We start from the raw sequence: 17,251 nt of genomic DNA on the forward strand, positions 1-17,251 counted from the left end.
AGCCTAAATAGGGGAGCAGTCATTTCGGGGTTCTGGAAGGCAGCTAGTGTTCCCAGCATTGCCCCACCCTGATCCCCCAGGGCCCTAAGCCCTCCTATCCCGGGCCTGGCCTGCCAGCCAGAGGGTGAGGTCCCCCTTCTGCGGCAGACGGCCACTCTTCTACATCTATACCGGACTGCTGCCGCCTCCTTCTGCCTCTCTTCCTCGCCTCCCATTCCCCCCATCCCCCTTCCCCAGTCTCTGATTGGCCGGTCCCTGGGCCAACCCGGGCTCCTCCATTCCCACCCCTGGTGAAAACTGCGGGCGCCGGCAGGCTGCTGCAACTGGAGGCGGCGGCAGCGGCGCATCCGGGGGGAGCCTGCAGCAGCAGAGGAGGACCGGAGCCCAGGTGGGAGCGGGAGCCAGGGCGGGACCCGGGGCGCTGGGAGAGGCCCCAAGCGCCCAGGCAAATCCTCCCAACGCGAGGCTTCCAGAAAAGGTTCGGGGGTGCCCTGGCAAGGAGCCTCGCCGTGCTTGGGTAGGGGTCTGCTTCCCAGGTAGGGGGGAGCGGGACGCAACTGCGGCAGGCCAGGGGCCGTGCCGTACCCCGCGTTTCGCGGAAGGCGCGCCCGGGTTTTCACCTCCTGAAGGGATGGTTGCCTGGGGCCGGGGCGCTGGAGGAGAACCGGGATGAAGGGCGCCAAGGACAGCCTTGGTTTCTGCTCTCCACGCATATGTCCCCAAACCTAGCTCGCGAAGGCATGGGTTGGGGGCGGTGAGATTTCAGGACAGAACGGATGACCGAGAGCTGGGGGGAATCTGCCCTGCAACCTCGCGGTGGGCTGGGTGCGGGGCGTCAAAGGGCAGGGAAACCGCAGTGCCGCGGGCGGGGACTGGAAGGCGGGCCGACGGGGGAAGGGAGAACTGGGAAAGGATGAGAGGGGGAAGGGGGACCTCAATTGGGAGAGGAGACGGGTGGAATACGGAAATGGAATGAGGGTGGGGCTAGTCTAACGGGGGCTGGAGAAGGAGGGAATGCAGAACTTGTCTGGGTTCTGGGCTGCGGGGACACCAGGCAGAGGAAATGAAAACATCTGTGCCTCCCCTACCGTTAACTGTGCCATTGGGTCTCCAACCTTATCCAGCCCCAGCCCCATTTCATCCCCGTCCTAGCCAAGGCTTCCCCTTTTCCCTCCTAGATCTCAAGCTCGCACCCCTCCTCCGTAACTCAGTGTCTGTGAATCAAAGCCAGATGCCGACCCCCTCTTTCCCCAACAGCACCCCTGGGGCCCTCTCAGTTATATTTCTTTTTTTTTTTTTTTTAAGATTTTATTTATTTATTTAACAGAGAGATCACAAGCAGGCAGAGAGGCAGGCAGAGAGAGAGGAGGAAGCAGGCTCCCTGCTGAGCAGAGAGCCCGACGCGGGGCTCGATCCCAGGACTCTGAGATCATGACCTGAGCCGAAGGCAGCGGCCCAACCCACTGAGCCATCCAGGCGCCCCATCTCAGTTATATTTCTGAGCAAGTGCCAACTGCCGCCCCCTGGTACTGCCGGGGCCCCAGCCTCGCCCAGCTCTGGAGTGCCTGGGGGGCCTTGGAGGCAGCCAGCTGCGCACCTGGGCGCAGGCATCTGGGCAGGGCCCTGCGCGCCCTCCCACGCGCAAGTCCTTCCTGCGCGGCCTCTCGCCGGTGAGCATCAGTGCGGACAGGCCAAGCTACCTGCTCTGGGACACCAGGATGTTGGTCCCGACTAGGCTTTGAAAAAAGGCAGGGAACAGAGCTTAGGCAGGGAGTGTATTGAAGCCAGACTGGAAAACGGCAGGCCCAAGAGGCCTGTCCAGAGAGCTGGACATTTGCAAACATCTTGGTTCCTATGCAATCAGAGAACATATGCAATCAGAGAGCACTGTCACAAGGCCCTTAGCTGTAGGTCAACTACTGGCCCATCTGGAAGCACCTTAGCCACACAGTCTGAAAAATTTCTAGAGGAAGGGACTTAAAACATTTACAGGCCACTCACTATGGAGCAGTCCTAGTGGCAGACATTCGCCATTTTTCTTAATCCCCATCACAACCCTGTGTGTATCTAAAGTTCATTCATTCATTCATTCATTCAGGATCTTTTGAGCATCTATTATACGCCAGGAACTGTTAGGGTATTGGGGATTTTTCTTCTAAAAAAGAAATAGAAAAGTTGGGGCGCCTGGGTGGCTCAGTGGGTTAAGCCTCTGCCCTCAGCTCAGGTCATGATCTCAGGGTCCTGGGTTCGAGCCCTGCATCAGGCTCTCCACTCCGTGGGGAGCCCACTTCCCCCCCTCCCTCTGCCTACTTGTGCTGTCTCTCTCTCTCTGTCAAATAAATAAATAAGGGGCGCCTGGGTGGCTCAGTGGGTTAAAGCCTCTGCCTTCGGCTCAGGTCATGATCCCGGGGTCCTGGGATCCAGCCCCGCATCTGGCTCTCTGCTCAGCAGAGGGCCTGCTTCCACCTCTCTCTCTGCCTGCCTCTCTGCCTACTTGTGATCTCTGCCTCTCAAATAAATAAATAAAATCTTTTATAAATAAATAAATAAAATCTAGAAAGAAAGAAAGGAAGGAAGGAAGGAAGGAAGGAAGGAAGGAAGGAAGGAAGAAACAGAAAAGTCCCCGAATGGGGAGTTTTTGTGTAATGGGTAGAGTTTTAGTGTTGCAAGATAAAAGGAGTTCTGGAGATTGCCTGCACAACAATGTAAGGGAACCTAATAACACCACTGAACTGTACACTTAAAAATGATTAAGACAGGGGCGCCTGGGTGGCACAGTCAGTTAAGCAACCGACTCTTGGTTTCACCTCAGGTCGTGATCTCAGGGTCCTGAGATCGAGCCCCGGGTCCCACCAGGCAGGGACACAGATCTGCTTGAGATTCTTTCTCCCTCCCTCTCTCTCCCACTCTGCTCCTCCCCCCTCCCTTGCATATGTGCTTTTTTTTTTCACTCTTTCTCTCAAATCAATCTTTTAAAAAATGATTAAGATAGTAAATGTTGTGTTAGATCCACTTTGCCACAATTAGGATATAGGATGTCTCTGCCTTCCTGAAGGAAAAAGGAAATGGTCAAAGTCCCTTTACTCCAGGTTTTTCACACAAAGACACCATCACAAGGTGTGTCCTCCCTCCCCTTGCTTTCCCAGAGAGGGGAGGCACCAAGCGGCAGTGTCACAGTCACTCAGAAGTGGGAGGGAAGAAGTACACAGAGAAGCTTGCCTGCCTGGCACGGCCATCACAGCATGTGTCCCCGAGCCCCCCCCCAGCCCTAGCAGTAAATGTGGGCCCACCTGCTCCATCTCCTGGCTGACCCCCATCCTGTTGCACCCCCAGATCAAGGACTGAGCTCCCGGCACCATGAACCCCACCATCAGCTTCGCTCTTCTGCTGACAGGTACTGGGCAGGGGCAGGGCTGGGATTCCAAGTACCTTGGCTTCCTTCCCTTCAGAGAAGCTAGCTTCTCCCTCCCAACCTCGGAGGGGGAGATGACTGAGGGAGAGAAGGCTCTTTCTCATCCCTAAATCCGCTGAGTAACCTAGTTGACCTTCGGGCTGCCTGAGGCAGTTTTTGGAAAAACAGTTCACTGAGTCTGCCCCATACTGAGCCGGGATCTCCAAATGGGAACTGGGAGCCTACAGCAACTCCCCAAGATCTCCTGCCCCATGGGACACCAGGACTAAAAAACATGAGGGAAGGAGGCTGGGTCTGCATCAGGGAAGTGGAAGTGGCCCCGAGGGACCTCTGGGGTGGGGAGAGGTACCCAAAAAGCAGACCCTTGTGCCCTCCCTGGCCAGGCCATTCTCTCCAGTTACTGTGGGTGGGAGGTCCCCTGCTCTGCAGGCCCCCCAACTTGGGAGTGGGCACTGCTGGTGCCAGTCTTGCAGGTAGCCCGTGGGCAGAAAGTGACCAGCCTGACAGCGTGCCTGGTGGACCAGAGCCTTCGTCTGGACTGCCGCCATGAGAACTCTACCACCTCGCCCATCCAGTATGAGTTCAGCCTGACCCGGGAGAAAAAGAAGCACGTGCTCTATGGCACTATGGGGGTGCCTGAGCACTCCTACCGCTCCCGAACCAACTTCACCAGCAAGTACAACATCAAGGTCCTCTACTTATCCAGCTTCACCACCAAGGATGAGGGAACGTACACCTGTGAACTTCGGCTCTCTGGCCAGCCCCCCATCACCTCCAGCAAGAATGTTTCTGTGCTCAGAGGTAAGGCAAGCTCCCAACAAGGCCAAGTGAGCTGGGAGAAGAGGCTGGAGGGGAGAGGGCTGGCTAGGACAGCAGGCAGTCCCCTTAGCCAGACCAGAGATGAGCGGAGCCCAGAACCTCTCTCTTCCTCCCCCCAGCTACTGCCTGGTGCCCTGGGGGAACCACTGCCTGCTGTATGAAGGGAAAGGCTAAGGGGACAGTGAGACAGGTGGAATGGTGTCACAGACACTTCTGCCATGACTGGGCAAATCACTTGGCCCCCCCAGTCCTCCTCCGTACCCCCCACCCTGGAAAACAGGGAAGACACTAGCTACCTCACCCAAAGTTTTCAATGGAAGGTGCTTGATAAAAGATTTGATATGACGTTTGTTCAAGACTCAGGAAGCTGCGAATGAGAAAGATAGTTGATTCTACTAGAGCAGACTGGCCCTGGTTCCAGCTAAGCCAACATGGCACCAGTCTGCCCAAGGGAATGTGCCCCAGCTCAGGGCCTGTGGCTGTGTGAATCCTGGGCCCTCTTCACTCCTGCCCTTCCCTTCCCCCCATTCTCTTTCCACAGACAAACTGGTCAAGTGTGAGGGCATCAGCCTGTTGGCTCAGAACACCTCGTGGCTGCTGCTGCTCCTGCTCTCCCTGCCTCTCCTACAGGCCATGGACTTCATCTCCCTGTGACTGCTTGGGCAGGAAGCCACGTGGCCCGGGCCAGAGACCCTACTTTTCTGCGTTGGCTGACCCCCCTCCCCCCCCCCCCCGGCCCCCCCCCCCCCTGGGGAAAAATGGGGCCCCCCCCCCCATAAGGAATCCCAGGGCCGCATGCATCATCGCCCCAGCCCTCTGCCAACCCCTCCACAGTCTCACTCCCTCTCCGCACGCCACTGGCTGTCTTTGTTGTTTTTTTTTTTTTTTTTGTACTCTTTGTTCCAGAGCTGCTTCTATCTGGTTTATCCTTCCTTTTCTTCGGGAGTTTGTGAAAAGGGAAGCCAGGGTTGGGGACGTGATGGAGAGTGAGGGAATGGAAGGGGTAGAAGGATAGAGGGGTCCCAGGGGGACAAAGGAGGGGGGTCATCTTTGCCCACCAGGACCATGAGCCTGGGAGAAACCTGGAGGAGGAGGAGGAGGTGCATCTGGGCCTAGCACATCCCTCAGCAGGTGGGGATGGTGCCCAAAGACCCTGGATGTGAGGGCACTGCCAAGCGTTTGTGGCCCATCACAAAAGGACAGAAATGAACATCTCCGGGAGCATTCTCTGCCACAGCAAGAAGCTGTCCTTTTACCACTGCAGAGGTCCCATTGGGACTGTGGGCCTGGCATGGGAGCAGAATCTGCCTGGGAGTGGTGCTGACGGAGGGCTGCAGACGTGGAAGAAGAGAGGGTCCAGCACCCCTCTCTACCTGATGAAACTACAATTAAGAGCCTACTGTCCCTCACTACCTCAGCCAGCAGCTGAGTGGGCAGCAGAGGACCAGCCTCCTCCCAACCGGTCCCAAGCTCCTAAGAGCTTCCAGAACTCTGACCTAGAGGCAGGAAGCCAGGCCAGGTGGAGTCCCTGAGCAGAGGTGTGTGTGGCCCGAGTATTCGGGAGGCTCTTCTTTCCCTCCCCCGTCAGTGCCAGACCCCAGTGGCTGGAGGCTGAGCCTTCCGACAGTCCTCTGCTCTACAGGTCAGGCTTCTTGGGGGCCTGGAAGGTTTGGGGTGGGGGAATCTGAGGCAGCCCTTGGAGAGAGACAGGCCTCGATAGATGGCTGGTCCCAACCCCCAGCTCCCTGCCCCACCCTGGCAGCTGTGCCCTGTCCTGTGACTGTGTATAGTGCACCACAGCTTCTGGTATCTCATTGAGGAAAAAGAGAACCTCACAATAAAACCAAGCCTCTGGAGAATGCCTGCCTGCCCTTCTCTGCTTTGCTGCTCCGTCTGCCCCCAGGTCCGCTTCCCCTCCCTCGGTGCATCGAGGAGCTCCAAATTGCCCTGTGAACTCTCCTTCTCCCCTGCCTTCATCAGCACTTCCCCTCCCCTGCTGCCCCCAGGGTGGGGGCGGGGGTGGTAAGGGGGAGGGACATGGCATGCTGGACTTTCCAGAACGACTCTAACATGGCACATTTGCCCCAATAAATGAATGTTCCATCTCCACCGACTCACCTGGCAGGAACAACAGACATACCTGCCCGAACGTGGGCCAAGCCATGTGGCCCAAGAGGCTAACAAGCACTATGGGGTAGAGTCTGCTTTTTCTTCTTGGACCTGGTTGTTCTCAGAAACGCCCCCTCAAGGGACATCTGCTACAGAGAGGGGAAGTACAGGGGCATCAAGAGTAAGCATGGGAGGTGGCACAGTGGCAGGCCACGCCATCAAGATGTTAAAGACAAGTATGTCTTCTTCAATCCGACACACCTATATCCAGGACTGCGGGGAGCAGGGGCGGGGAGAAAACACAGCCTGCAGGGCCTGGTTCCCTCCCCTCAAAGTCAATGAGTAGCATGTGCACATCAGTGGTCATCCTGGTGCCGGGAGCTAGAACGGGACCGTGGGGTGGTCCCAGGGTCCCCCAAAGAGCCCAGCCGGCTCTGCCAGGAAATGTGGGAGCAGAGGGTGGGAACTACCCACAGGCTCCCTCATCTGGAATTCCCCACCATGTAGGCTGCTCTGAGCATTTACTTAAAGGCCCAGGATCTAAATTCATGCCACTGGCTCCCACTCTTCCTGCCACCTCCTATCGACGCCCGTGCCCTGCCAGCGGCCGTGCAGTGACCATGCCCGAAGATGGCAAGAGAAGCCTGCAAGTTGGAGAGGGAGCTGCCTGTGTCACCGACCACGAGGCCCACATCACTCAGGATGGCGCAGCCGGCCTGGGGTCTCCAGAGGACACTAGGGGACACAGGCTCCTCTTGTTCTGCCCTGCTTGGAGCTTCAAGGGCCATGCCAAGAAAATAAAAAGAGGCTTTGTGGGGGAAGGAAGGATGAATGCCTTCCTTGGGGTAGTGAGAGTTAAAGGTGGAAGGACCTTCTGGAAGGAATTGGGAAGCCAGGTATGAAGCCTCAACTCTGTGTAAAGCCTCCTATGGGGCCTTTGTCATACACTGGGGTGTGGTTCCCCTGGAGTTTAGCAGCCGCACTCCGAGGTCCTGGGGAGCCAGTGCTGCCCCCTGCAGCCACACTTGGGAAAGGAGAACCTGAGGCCTGCAGCAGGTGAGGCTAGCTTAAGAAGCCACAGAGAGGTCATCGGAGAACCAAGAGCTCTAGAAGGCAGGAAAAGAGAAGAGGGGAATGGGCCAGGGCATGGGGGGAAGGCCCTACAATTTAAAGTCTGGGCCATCGGGCCTCACAACGTAAGCCAAGAAAGAACATGCTGTGGGCCAGGCATGTCTGTCTTCACATGAGAAAACAGCCACCTCAGGTGAAGAGGAAGTGTTAGAGCTGGATCCCTTCAGAGTCCTGGCAAAGCACAGGTGGGGGGTCATCCGCTCTCTTGCACTCAGCCCAGGACAGAGGTGACATTGCCTTCCTGCCCAGGCTCTCAGCCTCAGGAGACTCAGGCCCCGAATGCTCCCCCACCCTGACCCCTCAGGGAGGAGCAGGTCCTGTGAAGACTCCCAGGAGGCATCTCTGCCTGGCAGAGGGAGACCTGGAGCCAGAGAAAGGTATGGAAAGTGGAACCGTGGTGGTGGGGGCAATGCGGAACCGGTGTGAAAGTTCTGTGGAGGCCAAGTGTGGGTGCACAGCCAGAAGAGCCCCTACATGGCCAGCAGTGCCCAGCAGTGGGAGTGGTCAGTGGAAGCCACCTGCCCAATCTGCAGGAAAGCAGTTTCCTGAATTTGGTGGGAGCCCAGGCTGGATGACTCTGGTCACTTCACTCTTCAATGCCTCACTTCTCTACTATTCCAAATCACATGGTTTGGCTGGACTCATTTATTTGTAGAAAAACATGAAGGATCTGGCCCTGGGCCGAGAGGTAAAACACACATACAGCCTCTGGCTGAGGGAATCGACAGTCCAGTAAGAAGCAAAGAAATGATCTCAGTTCAGTGACCAGTGCTATGAGGAGGGCAAGCTGTGGTGGACACTGCTGGCTATTTCTACAATGTGCATGTTCCTTTCTCAGCATTAGGACCCACAAATTACAACTGGTATCTGTGGTCCAGAATAAAGACTCCCTCTCCCAGCTCTCCTGCAGCAAGATGTGCCTACATGGCCAAGTTCTTTCTGATGGGACAAAAGGGCAAAATGATGTGTAACTTCTATGAAGTGCTTTTTTTTTTTTTAAGATTTTATTTATTTACTTGACAGACAGAGATCACAAGTAGGCAGAGAGGCAGGCAGAGAGAGAGAGGAGGAAGCAGGCTCCCCGCTGAGCAGAGAGCCGGATGTGGGGCTCGATCCCAGGACCCTGGGATCATGACCGGAGCCGAAGGCAGAGGCTTTAACCCACTGAGCCACCCAGGTGCCCCTATGAAGTGCTCTTAAAGGGAAAATACATGCCTTTCTCCCCCATTTACCTTCCTGCCGGCTGGAATGTGGACTTGAGGGCTGGAACTAGAGCAGCCATATTGGACTAAGAGGTAGAAGATATGTGTAACAAATGACAAAGCACAAGATTCCTAGTATTGGTACAGCTGTCACAGGAGCCACGGACAACCATGTTTGTGCTACTGTTAATTGGAGTTTTCCGCATTCACAACTAAACCCAAACGTATGTTTAAAAGAAGCCATTTGTTGGGGCCTCTGCCTTCGGCTCGGGTCGTGATCCCGGGATCCTGGGATCGAGCCCCGCATCTGGCTCTCTGCTCGGCAGGGAGTCTGCTTCCTCCTCTCTCTCTCTCTCTGCCTACTTGTGATCTCTCTCTGTCAAATAAATAAATAAAATCTTTAAAAAAAAAAAAAAAAGAAGCCATTACTTAACGTTACTGAATCATAGACTTAAAAATGGTTAAGATGGTCAATTTTATATGCGTTTTTTACCACAACAGAAGAAAAAAAGAAACCAAAGTCAAACAGAGAGACAGAAAGTAAAATGGTGGTTATCAGGGGCTGGGAAGAGAAGAAAGAGAGGGAATGGGGAGTTAGTGTCTAATGGGTACAAAGTTTCAGTTCTGGAAAATGAAAAACGTTCTGGAGATGGACGGTGGTAATGGTGGCAAAACAATAGGAACCAGACTTACCACCACCAACCCACACCCTTAAAGATGGCTGAAATGGTCAATTTCATGTTATATGTATTTTACCACAATTTTTAAAAAGAAGCAGCAGCAACCTAGGCAGAAGGGAACTTTCTGGACTGCTTGAACGAGTGCATGCTTGCTGGGTCAAAAGTCACCAAACTACATATTGAAAATTGGGGAATTTCATTGACTGTAAATTAGACCTCTCTAAGATACCATGGGAATACATAAGTAGCCAGGCCAAAGGGCTTCCCAGAGGAGGAGTCATGAGTAGGAGTTAGCACAAAAAGTGGGCTCTGTGATTTTATAAGCTGATTACAAAGAAAGGAACGTTATTTTATTTCTTCTATAACCCGAAAAACATGGGAAGACAGAGGGAACGCTATTATGGGTTCAGTCTGAGAACAGGCCTTGGCCTATCTTCTAGGGCAACTCACCACGGCTGGTTGATAGAAAAGCTCTCTGAGCACACAGGCCCATCATCGGGGCGCTGACACAGTCAATACTCATTCACACATTCACTAAATGCACACTCCACACCAGAAAGTATAGTAGAACGGAAAAGTGAATGATGCAGACAAGTTCCCACCCACAAAACGGCTGCTGCTGTCCAGAGGATGACATTAAACAGGTAAACCAATGAGTAAGTCTCATGAGTATAGACTGGGATCATCTCCATGTAGGAGGTGATAAGGGGACACTTTATTAGGACGATCGGGGACAGCCTGAGGAGGGGGCCATTGGGTGGAGACCTGGAAGAGAAGCCGGCCGCCCTTTTCGAGAGCAGGAAGCGCATGTAGGCAAAGAGAAACAGTAAGGGCGTGCTCAAGGCGTCCAGGTGAGGGGTGGTACTCCCACCAATGTCCCTGAAAAGGCAGGTGTGAGCCAGGTCCTCTGGGGCCTTGCTGGTCACAGTGAAAAGTTTGCATTTTATTCTAAGGGCAGCGGGGAGGTGACAAAGGATTTGACCTACCTAAAAATGTTTTTAGAAGCGCCCTCTTGCTGCTCAGTGGGAAATGGATTAGAGAAGGACAACAGGAGAAGGACTATTATGGTAATCCTAGGAGACACTACAGCGGCTTGGACAAGAATTGTAGTGGTCAAAGTAGGAGGAGGGGGTGGTGCCTGGGTGCCTCAGTGGGTTAAAGCCTCTGCCTTCGGCTCAGGTCATGGTCTCAGGGTCCTGGGATTGAGCCCCGCATTGGGCTCTCTGCTCAGCAGGGAGCCTGCTTCCCTTTCTCTCTCTGCCTGCTTGTGATCTCTGTCAAATAAATAAACAAAATCTTTAAAAAAAAAAAAAATTGGAGGAGGTGGTGACTTTCACAGACACACAATTAAAACTGAGAGGTCTGGTGAAATCTGCATAAGGTCTGTGGATTTTACAACATTGGTTTCCCCATTCTGACATTGTACTATGGCTATGTAAGATGTTAATACTGGGGAAAACCGGGTGGAAGGTCCACAGGACTCTTTATACTATTTTGTAACTTCCCATAAATCTATTATTTTAAAATAATTTTTCTTTTAATTCTCAACAGCAAGCATGCACTCAAAAAAAGATGGCAAGTACCAACTCCGGAGGAAAGAAAAAAGGAATTCTAGACAGAGCACATTACCCGGCTTGGCTAAAAACAACATTCACATCGTCACCCTCATATACAAACACTGAACAGTGGTGAGCACAAAACTTTAGCCAGGGTCGCCTGGGTGGCTCAGTGGGTTAAAGCCTCTGCCTTCCTCTCAGGTCATGATCTCAGGGTCCTGGGATTGAGCCCTGCATGGGGCTCACTGCTCAGCAGGGAGCCTCCTTCCCCTACCTCCCCCGCACTCTCTCTCCACCTGCCTCTCTGCCTACTCGTGATCTCTGTCAAATAAATAAATAAAATCTTTAAAAAAACTTTAACCAAAAGTTGTGATAACACTGATGCAAGAAGTCTAGATGCATTTGGGGGCACAAAACAGGCTTATAAGAAAGCTAAACCTCATTCCCACAGGTGAAAGTAAACAGATAATATTGAAAACTGAAAATGTAGGAAACGGTTATCTACATGAGAAATTCTAACATACAGACATAAATGGCAGAAAAACTAGCCAAAATAGTTAAAAATGCTTGCTTTGGGAAATGAAAATTCAGAATGGGGAAACACACTGCTTTTAGGAGATAAACCTAGTAATACAATATTTTTTTCTCTATAAATGTATCAGTTTGCTAGGCAATAAAGATTAAATATATTTAAAGAAATATGTTGAAGCCTGCCAAAGAACAGAGAGGACTTGCTTACTGGTGGTTTGGATGGAAGTGCAGGTGTTAGAAGGAGGGAAGAAGAATTCCAGATGACCCTTAGGTTTTTGCTTGGGCGGGGAATGGAGGGTGATGCCATCTGTTGAGATAGAAAAGGCTGGGAGAGTACGAGGGTGGAGAAGTGGATGTATTAAATCTACAACACCTATCAGACATCCAAACAGAAGTAACTAGAAGACAGCTAGATATCCCAGTTCTGCACACAGGGGAAAAGTCAGGGTTATAGCTAAAACTTGGTAAACGTCAGCATGTGGGTGGTAGGCACTGACCATGGGACAAGTAAGATTATGCACAGAGACATCATAGAGAATTAATCAAGCCCAAGCCTAGAATCTGAAGTGGTCCGATATTTCCAATTTGGGGGAAAGCAAAGGAGATTAAAGAGGAGCCAGAGAGGGAAGAGGAAAGCCAGGGGTCTGTGGAGCCAGAGAAGAGAAAGTTTTGAAAAAGAGCAACCAACAAGGTCAGCTGCTAATAAGAAATCAAGGAAGATGATTAAATAAAACTTAAAAAAAAAAAGTCAAGAAGATGAGGAGGATCAACTTGTTGGTGACTATGGTAGCTAGTCTCCAAAGATGGCCCCCTCAATAAACCATGCCCCTGTTGTAAGCCCTTCCCCTTGAACCTGACGTGGCCCTGTGTTTTGCTTATGACCAACAGCATATGGTAGACGTCATGCCGCATGACCTCCAAGGCTAGGTCATTAGAAGCCTCGCAGCTTCCACTTGGTTCTCCACGAATGCTCACTCCTGGGACACTCCCTCTTAGAACCCAGCTGCCCTTCTGAGAGGCTAAGTCACATGGCGGCCATGTGTAGGCACACCAGTCACCAGACCCAGCTAAGGTCCCAGCCAATGGCCACCATCAACTGCCAATCATGTCAGTGCACTGTCTTGGGACATACAGCTCAGCTGAGCCTTTGGATGACTCCAGGCCCAGCTGCTACTGACCGTAGCCTCCTGAGAAACCTCAAGTGAGAATTTCCATCACCACAGCAGCAAGAGATACATTAATAAGTTGTTGAAAACCACCCAATTTTGAAATGTGACATAGCAATAGATAACCAGACAGTGACTTTAACAAGAGCAGTTCAGTGGGGTTCTGGTAATAGAAGCCAAACTGCAGTGATCAGTAGGGTGAGTGGGAGAGTGTGGACTGCTATTCCAGGAAGTCTTACTGTGATTGCTGTGGAAGGTGGCATCCAGGAGAGTTTGGCTTGTTTTTAAGTTGGGAGATACTAGAGCATGGTTGTATGTTGATGGTGATTATTCCTGGAGCAGAGAAAGACTAACAAAAGGAGGAAGAAGAAAGCAACAAAGCAGGGTTCTAAGGAAGCCCAGAGGGAGGGATCTAGAAGGAGGAGGGAAGGCAAAGAAGACACGTGTGGAGGGGGGAGGTTTGTGAACCTGAAGGTGGGAAAGTCAGGGGTTTTCACATAAGCAGCAAGGTTGTCAGCTGATTGAGAAGACGGAGGGAAAATGAGACAGGTTTGAGAAAACAGATAATATAAAAGGGTCCTATCAATAAGTGGGTATGGTAGGATTCTAAAAACAGTCTCCCAAGATTCCCTACCTCCTAATCCCTGGAGTCTATAAATGAGATGAGATGTCGCCCCATGACTGTGTTAAGTTAATGGCACAGTTGATCTTAAAAAGGGGGATATTATTGGGGCGCCCAGGTGGCTCAGTCTGTTTAGTATTCGACTCTTGATTTTGGTTCCGGCTCAGAGTTGTGAGATCAAGTTGTGAGATCTTAATCTTGTTAAGATTAACCCCCCCACAAAGATTCTCTCTCTCGGGCGCCTGGGTGGCTCAGTGGATTGATCCTCTGCCTTCAGCTCCGGTCATGATCTCAGGGTCCTGGGATTGAGCCCTGCATTGGGCTCTCTGCTCAGTGGGGAGACTGCTTCCCGCCCCCCTCTCTCTCTCTGTCTGCCTCTCTGCCTACTTGTGATCTGTCAGATAAATAAATAAAAATCTTAAAAAAAAAAAAAAAAGATTCTCTCCCTTTCCCTCTACCCTCACACCCCCTAAAAAAAACAGAGAGAGAAAAAGGGAGAGATCTAGCCTAACACAATCACATGATCCCTTCAAAAGCAGAGAATGTTCTCTGGCTAGTGGCAGAAGTGAAAGGGAAGCAGCCAGAGAGATTTGAAGCACAAGAGAGATTCAACATGCCACTGCTGGTCACTTGAGAAGGAATGCGGGCAGCATCTGAGAGCAGATAGGAGATCCCACTAGCAGCCAGCAAGGAAAAAGGGACCTCATACTTACACCCATAAGGATTCAGTTTCTGCCTAAATGAGTTTGGAAGTGGATTTTTGCCCTGGGCCTCCAGATAGAGCCAGCCCCCACAACACGTTAATTTCGGCCTTGTGAGACTCTGGCCAGAGAACCAGCTGCTCCCACCAGGACTTCTGACCTACAGACTGTGTGTTTTGAGCCACTAAGTTTCTGGGCATGAGCCCCGACAGTCAGCACACTCCCTCTCTTGCTGTAGGGCCTTCTGGGCAGCTCCACTCCTCATGTGGGCGTGACTCACCCTTTCAGGGCCTCCGTGTCCTAAGATGATGACAGCTGTCATCACAGCTCTGGGCTCAGGCTTTGGGGCTTAACATCTTCATAGTTTCCGGTAATCTAGACCTGAGCTGTCCAACATGGTAGCCACTAGTCTTGGGTGGCTACTTAGATATAAACTTAAAGGAATGACATCTAAGTGAATTAAATGTTCAGTTCCTCAGTCATACCAGTCACATTTCAAGTGCTCAAAAGCATATGTGACTACTGGCTGACACCCTGGACAGAGCGGAAATCATTTCCATCCTCGCAGAAAGTTCTGTTGGACAGAGCTGGGCTGGACAGTGGATAGGAACCATGGTTGTCTGAACCACTGCCCTTCAGCAGTAGCTGAACTCATGAAAAGGAGGCAGAACAAAAGGGCCCTTAGGGGAAACCTCTAAGCCCCACTCACCTCCAGCCCCAGCAATGCTCTGAGTACACCAACACCTCTGAGCCCAGAACACAGTGTGGTTAGGCCCACAGAGGGGAAGGTTTCTTCTTACAGCTAGTCTAAGGCATGCCCCCACCCACATTCTTTACTTCCTGCCTCAGCACAACTGACCGTGGAAGTCCATGTCCTTCAGAGGAACACAGACATACCCACACCCGCAAAGGCGTGGTATGCCTCTAACCCTAAACCAGCCACTCACGTAGTCATAGCACATGCCAAGTCGGTACGTTCGGAAATGTCCATATTTCCCCACTGTGTGGGACATCAATAAGGTCTACAAGATGCTCACAGTCCACCCGGTTCTGTCTCACCTCTGTCACCGCCTGTCCTCCTCAGTGAGCTTTGTCTTGCTCCACAGTTCCTGTAAACACCTGCTGGGCCACCACCCAGCAACAGTGTTCTACACAGAACACTCAAAACTCGGGGCAAAGAGGGGCACCTGGATGACTAAGTCAGTTAAGCGCCCAACTCTTCGTTTCGGCTCAGGTCATGATCTCAGGGTCCTGGGATCGAGTCCCATGTTGCGGGAGTAGGGGGGGTCCCTCTCAGTGGGGAATCTGTTTGTCTCCCTCTCCTCTGCCCCTCCCCCTGCTCATGCTCACAATCTCTTTCTCTCAAATAAATAAATAAATAAATCTTAAAAAAAAAAAAAAACCCTGAAGGCAAAGAAATGCATCTCTCACCACTGCCTTCTAAAAACCAAGAGGTAAGAATTCCACCAGATTTAACATTCCTCTCAGCCCAGTGGTAGATAACTTGCTTTATATGGAGAAAACTAAAAGCATTTCGTAGTGATTCTCCCAAAGCAAGGACTCAGCCCCAAGGTGAATTGAAGGTCCACTCTCTCTCTCTAGAAACTGAAAACTGCTTACAATGTTTAAAAGCTGGCTTTTCCAGGGTGCCTGGGTGGCTCAGTGGGTTAAGCCACTGCCTTTGGCTCAGGTCATGATCTCAGGGTCTTGGGATCAAGCGCCGTATCCAGCTCTCTGCTCAGCAGGGAGCCTGCTTCCTCCTCTCTCTCTGCCTGCCTCTCTGCCTACTTGTGATCTCTGTCAAATAAATAAATAAAACCTTAAAAAAAAAAAAAAAAAAGCTAGCTTTTCCTGCATCTCCTTACCGAGGAGCCAAAAATCACACAGCCCAATCTCAGGCAGGCTCCCCGTACAGAAGTCTCCCCAAAGCTGACTTGAAGACCATGAAGGGACCAGTTAGGGCCATACCAACTGGAAGACCTGAAGCCAGGAAGGCACTGGATGTTTGGAGAAGGAAGGTGGCATGAGGGAAACTCCAACTATATAGCACATGCCTCAAAACAAACTAGATTTACCACATTCTTTTTGAAACCGCAGGGTAGTCCTAAAAAGGTGAAATCAGGGCTCCTGGGTGGCTCAGTGGGTTAAAGCCTCTGCCTTCAGCTCAGGTCATGATCCCAGGGTCCTGGGATCAAGCCCCACATCGAGCTCTCTGCTCCCTGCTTCCTCCTCTCTCTGCCTGCCTCTCTGCCTACTTGTGATCTTTGTCTGTCAAATAAATAAATAAAATCTTTAAAAAATAAATAAATAAAAATAAAAATAATAAAAACGTGAAATCATCCTGGGACGATAAGTATATTACTGCTAATTTAAGAGCTGTAAAATGCTACTGATACTTCCTTTATGGAGTGTGCTAAGTTTTTAGTGTTTGGTGTTAATGAGCATAAAATATGTATCAGGCATATCATAGGATCACTCAGTCATCCTAATCTTATTTTTCATCAAGGGTCTTCAGATGCAAAACCTCCTACTGTTTTCAGCACCTGGACTGTCAGCGGTGGGGGAGGAGAATATTAGCCGAGCCAGGAGGAACAGAATAAGAACTCAAAGAAGACAGAAGCAATAGGGAGGGAGAGGAGACCTTAGGGGAACAAAAGAGACAGAATCAAAAAGATACAGTCCCCAGCAGATGTAGGGAATGAGGTGAGATAATATTTCTAAATAGGATTTTTTTTTTTTTTTTTTTTTTTTTTGCTTCCCTTTCTCCACATAGTCCCACTTTAAGCAGCCAAGCTTTGGTGCTTATGCCTCAGTAAAAGCATGAGACAAAACCAGGGGGAAAAAAATGGGAAGCCATTTCAGGCTTTTGGATTTTAATTGCCTAGGCCCTAAATAAAACAGAAAGGTCTTGAAACCTATACAAAAGACGCAGGGACAATATCATAGGTAAAGCCAGAACTCCCATTGGTATTACCCTCAGCAGACAAGAGCCAGAGGGGGAAGAAGTAAGAGCGCAGATGTTGGTGGGTTCTGTCTACAGGGACCTCGAGCAGGTTCCTGAGATCTGACAGCGACGGGGCCCCACCCCGACATCTACCCAGCCTCAGAAAGGAGACCTGGTCCCAGAAAGAGGAAATGACTGCAGAGGGGAACTTCTTTTGGAGGCAGCAGGAACCTTGGACAGTGCCACGCTCTCTCTCACCACCTCGGAATGATTCCTGTGTGTCTATGACTGACCTGGGAGTAGCAGAGGGACACCAGACCAGAAGAAGCCATGCAAGCTAGAACCAGGCAGGCAACATCTCAGTGGATACTCAGCTGG

General features: G+C 51.4%; 1 protein-coding gene across 1 annotated transcript; it reads left to right on the forward strand.

Moving 5' to 3' along the window:
* The first annotated feature begins 282 nt into the window (after positions 1–282).
* On the forward strand, positions 283–6,090 carry LOC111153799 (Thy-1 cell surface antigen). Its single transcript, XM_022513040.1, has 4 exons — positions 283–388; positions 3,334–3,394; positions 3,878–4,213; positions 4,773–6,090. The coding sequence occupies exons 2-4, from the start codon at positions 3,358–3,360 to the stop codon at positions 4,883–4,885; spliced, it is 486 nt and encodes a 161-aa protein (XP_022368748.1). The 5' UTR covers positions 283–388; positions 3,334–3,357; the 3' UTR covers positions 4,886–6,090.
* Positions 6,091–17,251: the final 11,161 nt, after the last annotated feature.

This window comes from Enhydra lutris, unplaced genomic scaffold, assembly GCF_002288905.1.
Source record: "Enhydra lutris kenyoni isolate GAN:26980312 unplaced genomic scaffold, ASM228890v2 scaffoldscaffold34, whole genome shotgun sequence".
Classification (NCBI taxonomy): domain Eukaryota; kingdom Metazoa; phylum Chordata; class Mammalia; order Carnivora; family Mustelidae; genus Enhydra; species Enhydra lutris.